The sequence below is a fragment of the Bufo bufo genome, chromosome 5 (genome assembly GCF_905171765.1).
Source record: "Bufo bufo chromosome 5, aBufBuf1.1, whole genome shotgun sequence".
NCBI classification, from domain to species: Eukaryota; Metazoa; Chordata; class Amphibia; order Anura; family Bufonidae; genus Bufo; species Bufo bufo.
In genome coordinates this window covers 10,610,652-10,630,082 of record NC_053393.1, presented here as the reverse complement: position 1 = coordinate 10,630,082, position 19,431 = coordinate 10,610,652, and the positions used below count along the sequence as shown (strand labels likewise).

Here is a 19,431-nt window from a genome sequence, read left to right as displayed (position 1 = left end):
AAAATTTTAGTCGATACAATTCACCTTTATTTTTAAAAAAATCCAAAATTTACAGAAAATTTAGAAAAATTAGAAATTTAAAAATTTTTAATTTATCTGCTTTTAAGGCAGATAATGATAGATCATAAAATAGTTATTACTTTACATTTCCCATATGTCCACTTTGATGTTTGCATCATTTTTTAAATGTAATTTTATTTTTTAGGATCTTATAAGGCTTAGAATTTTTTAAGCAAATTTTAACATTTTTAAGAAAATTTCCTAAACCCACTTTTTTAAGAACCACTTCAATTATAATGTCACTTTGTGGGGCTTACATAGTGGAAACCACCCATAAATGTCCCCATTGTAGAAAATACATCCCTCAAGTTATTCAAAACTGATTTTACAAACTTTGTTAACCCTTTAGGTGTTCCACAAGAATTAAAAGGAAAAATTATTAATTTTTAAATTTCACTTTTTTGGCAGATTTTCCATTTTAATTCATTTTTTTCCTGTAACATATCAAGGGTTAACAGCCAAATGAAACTCAATATTTATTCCCCCGATTCTTCAGTTTACAGAAGCACCCTACATGTGTTCATTAACTGCTGTACGGGCACACAGCAGGGCACAGAAGGCAAGGAGCTCCATATAGATTTTTGAGGGCAGATTTCACTGGGATAATTTTAAGTTGTCATATGACATAAAAAGACACCCTGATGCACCCCTAGAGTAGAAACTCCAAAAAAAAGTGACCCCATTTTGGAAATTATAGGATAAGGTGACACTTTTATTGGTACTATTTTGTGGTATATATGACTTTTGATTGCTTTATATTACGCTTTTTGTGAGGCAAGGTAGCAAAAAAAATTGCTGTCCTGGCACAGTTTTTATTTTTATTTTTTTACGGTATTCACCTGACAGGTTAGAACACGTGCTATTTTTATAGAGCAGGTTGTTATGGACATGAAAATACCAAATATGATTACTTTTATTTTATTTAGGGGCTCAGTTTTTGTAGCATGCGGTGACGGTTTAATTGGAGTACATACTAGTAGTGTTTATCGAGCACCAAACTGCTCCTGTGCTCTGGCTGAGCACATCGGTATGCTCTGTGTGCTCTACAGAGCACAATGGAAGTCAATGGGAGAACCCCAAGCACCCCCTGCTTGGAAGAGAAGAGGGTGTCTAGTTCACAAAAAATAAATAAAAAATTCATAGAAACCCCACCGAAATACAAACTAGATTCCAAAAAAGTTGGGACACTAAACAAATTGTGAATAAAAACTGAATGCAATGATGTGGAGATGGCAAATGTCAATATTTTATTTGTAATAGAACGTAGATGACAGATCAACCGTTTAATCCGAGTAAATGTATCATTTTAAAGGAAAAATAAGTTGATTCCAATTTTCACTGTGTCAACAAATCCCCAAAAAGTTGGGACAAGTAGCAATAAGAGGCTGGAAAAAGTAAATTTGAGCATAACGAAGAGCTGGAAGACCAATTAACACTAATTAGGTCAATTGGCAACATGATTGGGTATAAAAAGAGCTTCTCAGAGTGGCAGTGTCTCTCAGAAGCCAAGATGGGTAGAGGATCACCAATTCCCACAATGTTGCGCAGAAAGATAGTGGAACAATATCAGAAAGGTGTTACCCAGCGAAAAATTGCAAAGACTTTGCATCTATCATCATCAACTGTGCATAACATCATCCGAAGATTCAGAGAATCTGGAACAATCTCTGTGCGTAAGGGTCAAGGCCGTAAAACCATACTGGATGCCCGTGATCTCCGGGCCCTTAAACGACACTGCACCACAAACAGGAATGCTACTGTAAAGGAAATCACAGAATGGGCTCAGGAATACTTCCAGAAACCATTGTCAGTGAACACAATCCACCGTGCCATCCGCTGTTGCCAGCTGAAACTCTACAGTGCAAAGAAGAAGCCATTTCTAAGCAAGATCCACAAGCTCAGGCGTTTTCACTGGGCCAGGGATCATTTAAAATGGAGTGTGGCAAAATGGAAGACTGTTCTGTGGTGAGACGAGTCACGATTCGAAGTTCTTTTTGGAAATCTGGGACGCCATGTCATCCGGACCAAAGAGGACAAGGACAACCCAAGTTGTTATCAACGCTCAGTTCAGAAGCCTGCATCTCTGATGGTATGGGGTTGCATGAGTGCGTGTGGCATGGGCAGCTTGCATGTCTGGAAAGGCACCATCAATGCAGAAAAATAGATTCAGGTTCTAGAACAACATATGCTCCCATCCAGACGTCATCTCTTTCAGGGAAGACCCTGCATTTTTCAACAAGATAATGCCAGACCACATTCTGCATCAATCACAACATCATGGCTGCGTAGGAGAAGGATCCGGGTACTGAAATGGCCAGTCTGCAGTCCAGATCTTTCACCTATAGAGAACATCTGGCGCATCATAAAGAGGAAGGTGCAACAAAGAAGGCCCAAGACGATTGAACAGTTAGAGGCCTGTATTAGACAAGAATGAGAGAGCATTCCTATTTCTAAACTTGAGAAACTGGTCTCCTTGGTCCCCAGATGTCTGTTGAGTGTTGTAAGAAGTAGGGGAGATGCCACACAGTGGTGAAAATGGCCTTGTCCCAACTTTTTGGGGATTTGTTGACACCATGAAATTCTGATTCAACATATTTTTCCCTTTAAAATGGTACATTTTCTCAGTTTAAACTTTTGTTCCGTGATTTATGTTCTATTCTGAATAAAATATTAGAAGTTGGCACCTCCACATCATTGCATTCAGTTTTTATTCACGATTTGTAGAGTGTCCCAACTTTTTTGGAATCCGGTTTGTAGTTTGGAAACCGCATTGGGAGCATGTCTGGATGTATCTTGGAATCCCATTACCTATAACATACAATAGACAACCACACAATATGCCAAAAGCCGGGTAAGTGCAAGCCAACAATCTATCCATTAGACAGATAGCAGTCAGCACACCTTACAATGGCAGCCTTGTGCACTATGAGACATTCCAAACCAGCTCTCATCTGACTGAGTGCCAGTAAGCCTCAAAGTAGTTTCATATCTGTTGGATGGCTTGGGTGGACCTGCGCACCTAGATCATTATCATTAGGGTGACAAAATTGTTTTCTGATTGTCCTAACATAATATTCAAAACCATTTTGTCATGTAAACTAATTTGCATGAACACCGACATAAGGGAAATACATGCAAATGAGCAGAATCTGCCTTGTTTTTCAGCTGAAAAACCATTTGCATGGAAATATTGCGATTAGAATATTTGCGATCTACACTACTCATGAACAGCGCCATCTATTGCATTCATAGTCTTGTCATAAGACTATGAAACCAATAGATGGCGCTGTTCATGAGTAATTACAAGCAGGGCAATAGTCCTCAGATGCACCCTAGCAAGCTTATATTACCGCAGATAAAGTGCTAGAAGATGTGTGAATGATAGCAGCAATCCGATATACACCTCAGTGTTAGCGCAGGCTATTATAGGACACGGTGTGCGGACTCTGTTGAGCAGGGTGCCCCACTTACTAGCGCCCCAACAAAATGAACAGCGCCATCTATTGGTTTCATAGTCTTATGACAAGATTAATAGTCTTGTCATAAGACTATGAAACGAATAGATGGCGCTATTCATGACTCATGAACAGTGACATTATTGGTTTCTTAGTCTTATGACAAGACTATGAATCCAATAGATGGCGCTGATCATGAGCAGTGTAGATCGTGAATATTGTATATGCAAACTTTTTGTCACCCGAATGATATTGATATATGTGCATAGGTCCACCCAAGCCATCCAATAGATATGAAGCAACTTTGAGGCTTACTGGCTCTCAGTCATATGAGAGCTGGTTTGGAATGTCTTATAGTGCACAAGGCTGAGATTGTTAGGTATGCTGACTATTATGTGTCTCATGGATAGATTGTTGGCTTCCACATACCTGACTTTTGGCATATAGCCTTTGTGTGGTTGTCTATTGTATGTCATAGGTAATGGGAGTCCAAGATACATCCAGCCATCCTCCTAATGATGTTTCCAAACCATTTTGATAGGGTTTCCATCAATTTCTAACCTTTTTTTGTGAACCAGACATCCTCTCTTCTTCAGAGCAGGTGGCGCCTGGTTTGATGCTCGGGTCTCCCATTGATTTTCATTGTATTAAATTGCACTCGAGCACACGCAGTATTCGGCCGACCATAGCGATGTTCGAGCTGAACAGCAGTTCTGCCGAGCATGCTCGCTCAACACTACATACTACTTTTTGATTGTTTGGTATTACACTTTTTGTGATGTATGGTGACAAAAAAAATTATTTCTTTTGGCATGTTTTTTTAATTTTTTTATTTTTATGGTTTTCACCTGACAGGGTAAATTACGTGATATTTTTATAGAGCAGGTTGTTACAGATACGGCGATTCCTAATTTTCTATTTTTTATATTTATTTTGGAATACATAATAAAAGCATTTTTGAATGAAAAACAATTGTGTTTTTATGTCTCTATTTTCTGAAAGCCATATATTTTTTTTGGGGGGGGGGGCAATTGTCTTAGGTAGAGTCTCATTTTTTGCGGGATGAGATGACGGTTTGATTGGTACTATTTTGGGTACATGCAAATTTTTGATCATTTAGTATTCCATTTTTTGCGATGTAAGGTGAGAAAAAATGAATTGTTTGGCATGGTTTTTATTTTTTTACGGTGCTCACCAGATGGGTTAGCTCATGTGACAATTTTATAGAGCAGGTTATTACGGATGCGACGATACCTAATATGTCTGTTTTTTTATATATATTTTGGTTTTGAGCAATAAAAGCATTTTTGAAACAAAAAAATTATGCTTTTATGTCTCCATTTTCTGAAAGCCATATCTTTTTTATTTTCTAGGTGATTGTCTTAGTTAGGGTCTAATTTTTTTGTTGACCAGACGGGGTTAATCATGTGATATTTTTATAGAGTAGGTTGTAACGCAAGCGGTGATACCTAATACGTATGCCTGTTTTGTTGTTTTTTTTTGTTTTTTTTTACAATTTTATATGTCTCTTTTTATGGGAAAATAACTTTTTTTTATTGAAACTTTAATTTTTTCTTCGGGAAGCAATAACTTCGGCTCATCGGAGCCAATACATTCTAACACTGTACGGAGCTCCTGCTCCGTACTGTATTAGAACAAAGTTTTATGCGAATCGACTTCGGATGTTTTATGCGAAGTTGATTTGCTCATCCCTAATCTCTACAATACACTTTAAGAGAATAATGGTGCATTTCTTACTAATAACTGTATATATCACCTTGTATTATTATATATCATTTACCAGTCAATGGTGATGATCCTCAGCAGATCCTGAACCTCACCACACTGGAATCAGCTCATTATGCAGAAGTGCATTTTATCCCACAGATCCTACAACCCAGCTAACGTATATATCATGATGAAATTATTCTGACTAGAGATGAGTGAAGTTCTTAAAAATTCAATTAGGCTGCTTCACCGAATTTTACAAAAAATGTGCTTCTTTGCAACAGCATTTTTTTGTAAGTAGCGGGCGAAATGACGGGAAACAGCAATAGCGCCACCCCGTCATTGATCCCCTATAGATGCTGCGTTTATCGCTGATCGCAGCTTCTGAGATAAAAAATTTTTTTTTTATGAATCCATGTGTAATAAAGTACCTTATTTCCATATGTCTTGTTCTTTTTATTCTGTGTCTTGTCATTTCTTCAAAAAAACGCTTTTTATGTATTCAAATGAAGCTGTAAGGAGCCCAGAGGGGCATTATTCTTTGTCCACGGTGCCCAGGAACGCCCCTCTGAAGTGCCGTGCCCGCCTAAATTTGAAAACTAATAACTCCTCCAAGATCGCCTAAATCGCCTCCCAGAGGCAAGGCTAAGAGCTCCTCACCCCCCCAGCGCCGCGCTCTGCGGCAAACACCCCCGATCCTCCTCTCGCCTGCATCTGAAATCCCGCGCAGGCGCAGTGCCGGCGACTGAGGGCAACAGCTTCAACAGCGTCACTGGGCATGCGCCGATCCCAGCTGGCTGAGGAAACAGCGAACACGTCACTGGGATCGGCGCATGCCCAGTGACGCTGTTGAAGCTGTTGCCCTCAGTCGCCGGCACTGCGCCTGCGCAGGATTTCGGATGCAGGCGAGAGGAGGATCGGGGTTGTTTGCCGCAGAGCGCGGCGCTGGGGGTGGGGAGCACTTAGCCTCGCTTCTGGGAGGCGATCTTGGAGGAGTTATTAGTTTTCAAATTTAGGCGGGCACGGCACTTCAGAGGGGCGTTCCTGGGCACCGTGGACAAAGAATAATGCCCCTCTGGGCTCCTTACAGCTTCATTTGAGTATCATAAAAATCGTTTTTTTGAAGAAATGACAAGACACAGAATAAAAAGAACAAGACATATGGAAATAAGGTACTTTATTACACATGGATTCATTAAAAAAAAAATTGCTAATATGCTAGTGACAGATTCCCTTTGAGGCCTTTTCATGGGTTAATCATATTTTTTTATTTTTTATTAAATTGTACTTGCCTAATCCATTTGAGCTCGAAGAGGCCGCTGACTGGCATGGCGACTACATATGTCACGGCACACGAGATTTTGCACGGGTTGTTCAAGCAATATGGCCACTGGGGCCTCTTCGCCCTCAAATGGATGAGGGGAGTATGATTTATTTATTTATTTTTACCGCCATTTCATGGAAAATTTATTTATTACCACGAAGCACGAGGAAATTCGGCTTAGCTGCAAATAGGATTTTCCCTGAAATTCGTAAAGGAAGTTCACTTCAGATACTTCGATTCGCTCAACACTAATTCTGACACATGACGTCTGAGCCTTTGTTTCAAAGGGAAAGCTAATATTGCACCCAGATTATTACTCAGATTGTAAACATTGTGACACTTTTTATTTTATATCTTTTTGGTCACATGTTCTGGAATATTTCTTCTCATTGTCTTTCTTGGTGTGCGGCTGGACAGCGGGCGGACAAGGAGCGAGGTTCGGCACATATCTTGCTTGATTTAATGATGTTATTCTTGTTTAGGTTCAGAAGTTTAGCATCCTGACATTGTGTCCCCAGGGGGAGGGTGAAGGTAAATTTCTGGAGCAGGGAGGAGAAGAACAGGAAGAGATTCATGCTGGCCAGGTTCTCTCCAAGACAAGCTCGCTTCCCTAGAAGAATAACACAACTGTATGAAATAACCAGGTCATTATTCTTTATGTTTCAATTAATTCCTCATAATATAACGACCTCTGCTTGCTGTCATTTGATTTAAACATTCTTAAAGATGAGTTTTATACAAAGTTTCAGTGCAGAAAAAAATGTACTATTGTGCAGTCTAGGGTGCTTAGTTCATATACCGTAGGTTTATCTAGATTGCAGAAGTTCGGGCTTGGGATCGGTGTTCTGTAAATAGTATTATTTTCCCTTATAACATGGTTATAAGGGAAAATAATAGCATTCTGAATACAGAATGCAAAGTAAAACATCGCTGGAGGGGTTAAAAAAAAATTAAAAATTTTTTAACTCACCTTAGTCCACTTGTTCGCGGCCCGGCATCTCCTTCTGGCTTTATCTAATCTCTGTGCAGCAACAGGACCTTTGGTGACATCATTCCGGTCATCACATGGTACGTCACATGATCTTTTACCATGGTGATTCACCATGGTAAAAGATCATGTGATGTACCATGTGATGACCGGAGTGACGTCATCAAAGGTCCTTGACCTATAATTAATGCTCACCACAGGTCCTATTCAGTAAAGGGGACAGAAGGAGATGCCGACATCGCGATCAAGTGGATTAAGGTGAGTTAAATGATTTTTTTATTTTTTTTAACCCCTCCAGCGCTGTTTTACTTTGCATTCTGTATTCAGAATGCTATTATTTTCCCTTATAACCATGTTATAAGGGAAAATAATAATGATCGGGTCTCCATCCCGATCGTCTCCTAGCAACCGTGCGTGAAAATCGCACCGCATCCGCACTTGCTTGCGGATGCTTGCGATTTTCACGCAACCCCATTCATTTTTATGGGGCTTGCGTTACGTGAAAAACGCACAAAAAGGAGCATGCTGCAATTTTCACGCAACGCACAAGTGATGCGTGAAAATCACCGCTCATGTGAACAGCCCCAAAGAAATGAATGGGTCAGGATTCCATGCAATGCATTCACCTCCCGCAACGCATCCGCGCGGAAAACTCGCTCGTGTGAAAGAGGCCTTAGTTCTGTACAGGTTTTTACCCACTGAAGACTGCAAGCGAGAAAGTTTCCACTCTCTGACAGCAATCAAATGTTGTGAAAATGGTGACAAATTGACATTTTAGATCTCCTTATTATACAATTACACTTTCCATTGCCTGATCTCACTTCTACACGGGGTAGTTAATAATAATTGACTGGTTGGTTACTGGTCAGGCTCCTGATGGGCTTCTTCAATGATCTTCCATGCAGCATGTTATTCATCATTAATCTTCAGTTCTCTTTTTCCATGAGTGTATTACAGGGACATTTTTTTTTAGGTTCTAGTCTGACCATGTATCTAATGACTCAAACGAGCAGCATCTTCAGTCTAGCAAATGAATTTTATTTAGCATTTTCTGTACACCTACAGTATGTATATACACACCTAACGATATTGTCTAGTGTTCCTCTGGTATTCACCCTTTTACCCCTATATGGGAATCTGAACTTCACTACAGGAGGCCACCAGGCCGCTACCTCTACCAGTCTCTTTTCAGTGGCTGCTGACCCAAGCCGGTATAGAAACAGCAGTGACTGGTGACAAAAAGACAACAATGTGGTCAAGCTGCTCTTCTTCATGAACCTCGACCTCATGGCAGTCAAAACAATGACCATTTTCATACAACTCATCAAGAGAAACACTTGTCTTGAATATCTTCCTTAGCACCCTCTGTGTTGTCTTTTAGGAGAAAAGAAGGCGCCTCACTAAGAAGGAACAGAAAGTGATACTCCTCTCACCCTATTACTCCTCTGCCTCTCCCCTCTGCTAATCCCTTCACTGGCTCCCCATTGCCTAGCGAATTCAGTTCAAAATTCTAACAAATACACACAAGGCCGTCCACAACCTGTCCCCTCCCTACATCTCTGAGCTACTTTCCCGATACATCCCCACACGCACTCTCCGATCCTCACAAGACCTCCTTCTCTCCTCTCCTCTTATCTCCTCTTCCCACAATCGACTCCAAGATTTCTCCCGTGCATCCCCCACACTCTGGAACTCGCTACCCCAACATATCAGACTCTCACCTACAGTGGAATCCTTCAAAAGAAACCTGAAAAACCCACCTCTTCTGACAAGCCTACAACCAGTGACCTTGCTGCTTCTGTACCGCCATGACCAACTTCACCCGCACCTACTGTGTCCTTCCCCCATACCATGTAGATTGTAAGCCCTCATCGGCAAGGCCCTCTCTCCTTCTGTACCAGTTTGTAACCCGTCTTGTTTATGATTAGTGCAATTGTCTGTATTATGTATGTATACCTCTTCTCATATGTACAGCGCTATGGAATGAATGGTGCTTTAATAATAAATAATAATAATAATACTCCTATTGGTCATTATATTGATTGTTATGGAGGAATGTTATGCATGCACCTACAACTGGCTCAAAGGCATGGTGTCAACTCAGCAGTGACATCAATATCATCCTGCTGTGACTGGGAAGAGGAATAAGTCATAAGTCCACAATCTCATCCCCTATCTACTGCAGGTAAAGGACACGTGTGACATGAATTTCATTTTTTTTAAACAATGGTCATTGGGACCAGTACACTATAATTGTGACACAGACCTATAAGTCAGGTACACTAGTCTGCAATCAAGTGATTTATAAAAAATATACATGGAAAGATATTTTTTAATGTTCAATTGGACAAAGCTCACTACAATATACAGTCGGTAACTGTGACACAGACCAATATGAAGGGCACACTAGTCTGTAATAAACTGAATATTTAAAATAAACTTAAAATTTAATTTCAATTGGACACAGTCATCTACAATATAGTCACTGTGACACAACAATAAGGCAGGCAGCACACTATCAGTACCAGGATTGATATGTTAAATTATTTGCTGTGATTGTGAATTAAGTGATGAACATTGGGGTGTTGAGGGGGGGGGGGAAATCACATTATTAATAAATTGAGGGACATGAACATGTGGAGTCACTGTGGGTAGAAATACATGGAGGAAAAAACAATAATTAAAATACTAATAGGAGTTTACTATAAGCCACTTAATATACTAAAGTCCACAAAAAATCTACTTCTAAACGAAATAGACGAGGCGGAAAATCATAATGAGGTGGTTATTATGAGGGACTTCAACTACCCAGATATAGACTGGGAAACTGAAACCTGTAGATCTCATAATGGAAATTGTCATGAACCAGAGGGTGCGAACCCACTGTGCCACGTGTCATACCTCCTCTAAGGGCATTGTCTAAGCAAACCCCTTAGTAGTAAGAAGCTTCACTCCTCGTCAAACTCAAAGTGACAGATCGACACACCCCTTTCCCCACTCATAACCCCACCCACTCCCCCCACAACCCATTCAAGCCCCGCCCAAAGCCCCGACCATCGCACGCCCCAAACCACACCTAATTACCGCCCATTCAATGCCCCTTATTCTGTCAATCATTCTCCCCTGTCGACATGACATTTCTGAATCCAAAACAAGCCCTTATTTTCTCCGGAAGCGTCCATTTTGTGAAATACAGCTTCCATTTTGCGAAGCGGGTCGGGGTATGTCCGAGCATGTTGAAGCCGTGCTCGGACATGTCCTAAGACATTACATTTTGTCACGTTATGGAAATACGGCATCCATTTTGCGAAGCGCGTCAGGGGTATGTCAGAACATGTTGAAGCCATGTTCAGACATGTCCTAAGACGTTACATTTTGTCGCGTTATGGAAATAATTCAAATCGAAGTCGTACGTGATTTAAGTAAAAATTTCTTTATTTACGACGCATCACGGTACATTTTTCAATGACGCAGTAGGGTCGTGCGTTTGTGCGTAATTACAGCAAGGTATACATAATTGTTTCATGCGCTTTGTTACAAAGGAACGTACAACATGGTCATTTTTTCTAAAATCACCCAAATATTTTTAATACATTTTCAAAAGACACGCCATTAGCGATACAATTTAAGATATAGATGCAGTAATGGCCGCAGACCGAACTTACGGTGTCCTGTATTTGTCTGTTTTAATACCTTTTAGATAAAAATTTCATAAATTCACTAGGAAATATTTCATTCACGGGTGATAATCCATAACTATCAAAAAAAATTGATACGTCATTCGGGTATAATATAATTAAAATCCAGTGCTTGCCCCGCTGATACAAATTGTCCGTATTTACAATATAGGCCGCCGGACAATCGATTATTTTATTTACCGGTAATAAATCGCACGGAAATACACCTTTAAACATGCGTCGGGCGTGAAAGACTGTTTTGATAACGCAGGTAATTTCATAATTATTCATTTTTATTGAAAATCATATAAAACCGCCCTTCTATTGTTTATTTCAATAATATTTACATGAACGGAATACACAATCATGTTAATAGTGTTTACCACCGGCTCAGCAAACCTAATTTCAGCTCTGAGATTTCCAGTTTTTACTAGAGACAAATGTCCACCGGGTTCTTGATCCGGCGATAAATCAAAAGCAAACAAAGTGTACTCTTTAAAAAATTCTGACCAATCCACGGATAAAGCGTTGTCAGTCTTTTGTTTCCCCAAAATGTGTACGAGCGCCATATATTCACGAACAGCCGAATCGTCTTGAACATTAGGCTGAAACGGTTTTGCGGGCATCTGTTGGCCGTCCAAATATAAGGCAGCATAGTTTACATTATAGTGGTTGAGGCACAAAGGATTTCTTTAGTATTTCCCGGAAAATGATTTGCTGTCCACAAACGATAGCATTACAGTTTTTGGAATGTTTCAGAGAAAAAGATTCTCATGGTTAGATATGCGAGTACCTGCGGGGATGCTATACACTTTAAGCGACACACGATCGATCGAGTACTTTGCATTAGCTGTTAACAGAGCGGGACTGTGTCCGATTCTCACAGCGTACGATACTTGAACTCTTTTGACAAACAACGACGCGTGCTGTATTTGGACTTTAAAATGGGTCGCCTCGGCAGACATAAGACAGAAGGTGTCTTTGTTTCTGGTCAACTTTATCTTTAGATCTAATCCGTTCAGTATTAATTTAGGCTGATTAAATATATCGGCGTAAATGGGGCCCATTAATTCCACACTTCTGGAATGCGTTGTATACTGAGCTCTCTTGGTGAAACCGACATTACGTTAGTCGAGAGCCCGGTCATCATGATGCCCAGCGGTATCTTTATAGAATAAGCCGGCTGTAAATTGGGCCGCTAAAGTTTGTAAATTAGAATTTATTAGGGACTCTATATATGATCTATACGTATAAAGGTTGTCACTTCTAGAAATCAACGTGTCACCGAGCATTATATCCAATTGATTAAAAAGGCTGGCAATAGGGTAGTTAATAAGGGCTACGCGGGATCCGTCGGGTATGGATGTGTTATCTGGGCTAACGATTCTGCAAACGACGTGTAACAGAGTGTTATTTAGGTCGTAATAATATTCACCACTGCCCGAGATTTAGAACTCCAAAGGCACGTTGTCGGCGATGGCCGCTATTGGTTGTACCTCTACATAAATAGATTTTTCAATACTCGTCTGCATAGGCAGTATTTGAAAGATATCCAACTCTGATTTGGCCTACTCTGCGGATGCATCGTGTACAAAAGCCATAGCTAATAATTAGAAGATGTCGCTCGGTGACCGACTACTTGTTTTCTGGTGTCAATGTCCATTAGGCGGTGCTACTTTATTCATAAAAGGGGGTAGGACGACGCCAGAGCCCTCCTAACCTTGTGTAGTCCTATTTATTCAATCCATAAAAGCTGTCGATGCCGTAGCGACAACATCTTTAGCGATATTCCTGGTGGCTGTTTTTACGTGCTGTTTTACAAGTTCCACACCTTTCTTGAATAGGGGTACGACTCGAAGGAAAAGACCCCGAAATAACCCTGCGAGCCCAGAACCGTGCATGAATTCTGTGCCATGAAAGCCGTCCAAACCATGACCGGCTTGCGCTATGTAATAATGTGTATACACATCCAGGTCACCGTACACGGTCTGGGACAACATTTTAATGTGTCGTCACCGCACACGGTCTAAAGTGTAATCGCATAATAGTTTTACCGTATTTGAATTTAACAGGTTTAACTTGATCCGTGAGTATGGATATTGTAATGGTATCAAAGTATTGTTTGCAGACAGGTATATAGTCAGCCTGTTAAACTTTTGCGTGACTATTATTCGCCATTTTTGCCGCTTAACTCCACAGTTCTTAAAAGCTGTACGTAGCTATCGCCAACAAGTTGATGCTGAATGATATCGGTAAAAACAAACATTGTATAAAATCCGGCTTTAATATCGGGGGTGAATTTTTCTCTTTACAGGTAAAGAATTGTTTTCTTTAGTTAAAACTAAATTATCATCTGCAAAATGTTCTAAAACAGGCAAGCCAGATTGGTTGTAGCACAAAGCGATGTGCCCAGCATCTACATTCTTCTTCGAGCGATTGTGCGAGTACCCCTGAAGCCCCAATATATTGCCTAACTTTTCACCAGGCATGAACTTGTATATGCTCAATTTCGTTACATAAGCGGTTCTGTCAATATCGTTGTATCTTAGATGCAATTGATCAGGAGGTATTTTTATAGAATCAAGTTTGTTATTAATGGCTTTGATCAGCTCGTTCATATTAGGGTAATAATCCGATTTAACAAAAACTCTCTGACAGGGTCATCGCGCTAGGTGAGGTAGAATACACCATTGCCGGGCCCAAAGGTTTTCCACGTATGCGGGTACTGAATCTCTACTAATGCCACGTTATAAGGACCGCAAGGATGGACGGCTTTTGCTAATTTAGTGGTATAATCAGCTATGGTATTTTCGGGGTAAAGTTTGGCGGAGGCGTTGCAGGGTAGCGTAATAAAAAAACAACTGTAGAGTTGAGCGAACCCAAACTGTAAAGTTAGGGTTCGTACCGAACTTTAGATTTTTCTGCACCCGGACCCGAACATTTCCGTAAAAGTTCGGGTTTGGTGCTTTCTTGGCGCTCTTTGAAAGGCTGCACAGCAGCCAATCAACAAGCGTCATACTACTTGCCCCAAAAGGCCATCACAGCCATGCCTACTATTGGCATGGCTGTGATTGGCCAACTGCAGCATGTGACCCAGCCTCTATTTAAGCTGGAGTCACGTAGCGCCGCCTGTCACTCTGCTCGGATTAGTGTAGGGAGAGGCTGCAGCTGCTGTCAGGAAGAGATCAGGGAGAAATATTATCAACAACTGCCTTTTTACTCAGCGATCTACAGCAAATGTGTTTTGTGGGTGCAGTGCACAATTTTTTTAAGCCTGCCCTGAGCCAACTACTGCTGAAAACGAACTTTTTTTAACTTCAGTTTGTCAATATCAATACATAATCGGCAGCCATTTTATGCAACGATAGTGCACCAGCACAGGATATCTGCATGTCTGCAAGTCCAGAAATACAGCGTTTTGCTTACTTTGCTTAAAAAAAACTTTTTTTCATATATTGCACATCTGTGATTACACTTGCATAGGTGACTGTCACATTTAGGCCACAAATAAGGCTTTTAGGATACTGTGGTAAAAAATCCCTCTGATATACTGCACATCTGGGATTACACTTGCTTAGGTGACTGTCACATTTTGGCCACAAATGAGGCTTTTAGGATACTGTGGTGAAAAAATAACTTTTTTTTCATATATTGCACATCTGTGATTACACTTGCATAGGTGACTGTCACATTTAGGCCACAAATACCGCTGTCATATGGACTTACAAAAATAAATAAATAGAGTGCAATACCCTACATCAGGGTTTATATTGGCGGTTAATTATTTTTAACATACTTAACCACTTTTTACTTTGCTTTTGAACGCTAACTATGAGGCAAACATCTAATAAGGGACGCGGTCATGGTCGTGGTGGTGGTGTTGGTGGAGCCTCTGGTGCAGAGAACGTGGCTGTTCTGCCACAGCTACACGTCCTACTGAACCTACTACCTCAGGTCCCAGTAGCCGCCAGAATCTACAGCGATATTTGGTCGGGCCTAATGCCGTTCTAAGGATGGTAAGGCCTGAGCAAGTACAAGCGATAGTCAATTGGGTGGCCGACAGTGGATCCAGCACGTTTACATTATCTCCCACCCAGTCTTCTGCAGAAAGCGCACAGGTGGCGCCTGAAACCCTTGCCCATCAGTCTGTCACATCACCCCCGTGCATATCAGGGAACCTGTCTGAGCCTTAAGTCATGCAGCAGTCTCTTATGCGGTTTGAAGACTCTGCTGGCAGGGTTTCCCAAGGGCATCCACCTAGCCCTTCCACAGGGGTGGAAGACATAGAATGCACTGACGCACAACCACTTATGTTTCCTGATGAGGACATGGGAATACCACCTCAGCACGTCTCTGATGATGACGAAACACAGGTGCCAACTGCTGCGTCTTTCTGCAGTGTGCAGACCGAAAAGGAGGTCAGGGAGGAAGACTGGGTGGAAGACGATGCGGTCCTAGACCCCACATGGAATGAAGGTCGTGAGACTGACTTTCAGAGTTCGGAGGAAGAGGCAGTGGTGAGACAGAGCCAACAGCGTAGCAAAAGCGGGAGCAGGGTGCAAAAGCAGAGCAGCCATCGCCAAAACAGTTAAGGCAGCTTCAAGGAGTTCCCTGGCATGGCACTTCTTCACACAATGTGCTGACGACAAGACCTGAGTGGTTTGCACGCTGTGCCATCAGAGCCTGAAGTGAGGCATTAACATTCTGAACCTTAGCACAACCTGCATGACCAGGCATCTGCAATGAGCAGGACACTGGGTCAGTGGGAATGCTATGCAGTGGGTCAGTTTATATGTGTATAAGTTTGTGACGCCAGTTGCAGCTTGCGCAGGTACTGTAGCAGGGCCCTTTAAGATGTAATAAGCTCACGTACCAGGTGAGGAGTGCCAGAGGGGGATATTGTCTCTGCATAGCAGATATGGTAGTGTCAACAGTGTCTCCTACCTTGGTATGGCTGGACTCCTGTATCCTGGCTCACATGAAACAAATTGAATGCTGTTAATAGGAGTAATTGAGGAATGATGGGATTCCACACAGATAATAGGGTCCAACTTGTCTTTACTTGGTGTTATGATATGCAGCTTTTTATCCATACAAGTTACAGCAATAGTCTAGGATCCCAGCAGGTTTTGGCAATATGTGTCAGGAATTTATATGTATTCTCCATCTGATCATACGCCTATTAGAATCTGGCAGGTATCTATCTTCTGCTCTATCTTTAGTCTGCTTAGTTTGGGTCTGACTAGCTGAAGAGGTACTTATCTTCTCTTTGTCTTTGGATCTTTACTTACAGGACTGCTCACAGGGTATGATGGTCTCTTCCTGGAGATCTGATAATTCTGTGTATGGCTGCTTTCCTGTCAACCAGCTGAGGTAAGGGACTCAGGCTGGGAAGGTTGATCTTGGGCCTCAGCCGAGGCTTGGATCCTTGGTTGGGGTCCCTGTTTCTGGGAGCTCCTACTAACACAGCCTACCCCAGCGGGGGTGGCTCACACTCTGACTAACTTCCTTCTCCTCCTCAAAGCATGGCATGGGACATCCCACTTCTGCTCATGTAGGGGAGACTAGACTGGAATGAACTATTCCAGTCTAAGTATACTAACTGGCTTGCTGCATACTGCTGCCACCTGCTGGTGTACATTGAGGTTACAGCAAATATATAATACAAATCTGGAAAATGCACATTATGGAGAGAGTGATGCAAACTTATACCAGCTGACAATATACATACACTTAACATTATGAAGCAGGGGAACAGAAGTTTAGTGACATATTTCAGGATGTTACACATCTACATGCGAGACACAGGCTGCAGTGGAGTAAGCACCTTCAAAACCAAGAAAGGGCTCAGGCCCCTCCTGCTCCCTCTTCTGCTGCTGCCTCGGCCTCTTCCTCCGCCTCTGGAGGAACGTTGGCACCTGCTGCCCAGCAAACAGAGGATGTGCCACCAACAACACCACCTCCGTCACCAAGCATCTCCACCATGTCACACGGAAGCGTTCAGCTCTCCATCTCACAAACCTTTGAGAGAAAGCGTAAATTCCCACCTAGCCACCCTCAATCCCTGTCCCTGAATGCCAGCATTTCTAAACTACTGGCCTTTGAAATGCTGTCATTCAGGCTGGTGGAAACGGACAGCTTCAAACAGCTCATGTCGCTTGCCGTCTAACAGTAAGTTGTTCCCAGCCGCCAAGGATCGCAGGGCATCATTCTTTGCCTCCTGTTGCCTCCTCTTCCTACTCGGCTTCCTCCTCCTCTTCTATCACATCCTCATCCGGTCAGCGACAGACCTTCACCACCAACTTCAGCACAGCCAGGGGTAAACATCAACAGGCCGTTCTGAAACTGATGTGTTTGGGGGACAGGCCTCACACCGCGCAGAAGTTGTGGCGGGGTATAGAACAACAGACCGACGAGTGGTTGCTGCCAGTGAGCCTCAAGCCCGGCCTTGTGGTGTGCGATAATGGGCGAAATCTCGTTGCAGCTCTGGGACTAGCCAGTTTGACGCACATCCCTTGCCTGGCGCATGTGCTGAATTTGGTGGTGCAGAAATTAATTCACAACTACCCTGACATGTCAGAGCTGCTGCGTAAATTGCGGGCCATCTGTGCGCGCTTCCGGCGTTCTCATCCTGCCGCCGCTCGGCTGTCTGCTCTACAGCGTAACTTCGGACTTCCCGCTCACCGCCTCATATGCGACATGCCCACCAGGTGGAACTCCACCTTGCACATGCTGGACAGACTGTGCGAGCAGCAGCAGGCCATAGTGGAGTTTCAGCTGCAGCACGCACGGGTGAGTCGCACTGCGGAACAGCACCACTTCACCACCAATGACTGGGCCTCCATGCGAGACCTGTGTGCCCTGTGTCCTGCCACAAACATGGCCAGTGGCGATGACACCGTTATCAGCGTTACAATACCACTTCTATGTCTCCTTGAGAAAACACTTAGGGCAATGATGGAAGAGGATGTGGCCCAGGACGAGGAGGAGGAAGAAGGGTCATCTCTAACACTTTCAGGCCAGTCTTTAGAAGTGGCTCAGAAAGAGGATTTTTGCAACAGCAGAGGCCAGATACAAATTTGGCCAGCCAGGGCCCACTACTGGAGGAGGAGGAGAATGGGGATGAAGCATGTTCACAGCGGGGTGGCATCCAACGCAGCTCGGGCCCATCACTAGTGCGTGGCTGGGGGGACACGGAGGACGCAGAAGATACGCCTCCCACAGAGGACAGCTTGTCGTTACCTCTGGGCAGCCTGGCACACATGAGCGACTACATGCTGCAGTGCCTGCGCAACGACAGCAGAGTTGCCCACATTTTAATGTGTGCCGACTACTGGGTGGCCACCCTGCTGGATCCCCGTTACAAAGACAATGTGCCGTCCTTAATTCCCTCACTGGAGCATGATCGGAAGATGCGCGACTACAGGCGCACGCTGGTAGACGCGCTTCTGAGAGCATTCCCACCTGACGCCAGGGGACAAGTGGAAGCACAAGGCTTAGGCAGGGGAGGAGGAAGAGGTCTCCAACGCAGCTGTGTGACCGCCAGCACCTCAGAAGGCAGGGTTAGCATGGCCGACATGTGGAAAAGCTTTGTCACCTCGCCGCAACAACCGGCCCCAACTGCTGATATGGAGCGTGTTAGCAGGAGGCAGCATTTGAACAACATGGTAGAACAGTACCTGTGCACACGCCTACACGTACTGACTGAGGGTTCTGCCCCATTCAACTTCTGGGTCTTGTAAGGGATTGCCTCTTATTCGGGGGTCATTCTCACAATGATCTTCATTGATCACAGGGTTAGGGGCCAAACATTGCTTTTATTTGGCACCTCAGCAAAACCAAAACAAACAATACAATAAAACACCTGCCTGGCTGGGCTCTAACTAAACATGAGGACTCCCTACCTCACTGAAAGCCCCGTTCACTCACGGGAAGAACATGCGGCTTTTCCCAGCCTAACAATCCAGCACTTCCAGGCTGTAACAAAGTCCAGTACCTTTTGGGGATTGTGGCCCAGAAGTCCTCCTGACTCTGGCCTAGCAACCGTCGATTACAAGACCTCGCGGAGTCCCCCAAAGTTCAGGCTAACACCTAGCCCCGTGGCCCCTCAGCCAGCTCGGCTGAGCCCACTTGTACAGAGCCTTCCCAGGCCTCTGCTGCACACAGACTCTCCAGAGTGAGAGCCACCCAAGATCCAGT

The 19,431-nt window shown here is 43.1% G+C and overlaps 1 protein-coding gene across 1 annotated transcript in view; it reads right to left on the bottom strand.

The window, feature by feature from the left end:
• Positions 1-6,849: 6,849 nt before the first annotated feature.
• LOC121002848 (cytochrome P450 2C23-like) overlaps positions 6,850-19,431 on the bottom strand; it is a 327,503-nt gene continuing 314,921 nt past the window's right edge. Inside the window, exon 9 of the mRNA XM_040434458.1 lies at positions 6,850-7,177. Within this exon, the coding sequence (XP_040290392.1) occupies positions 6,954-7,177 (224 nt within the window). The 3' untranslated portion in view covers positions 6,850-6,953. The remainder of the gene's footprint in view (positions 7,178-19,431) is intronic.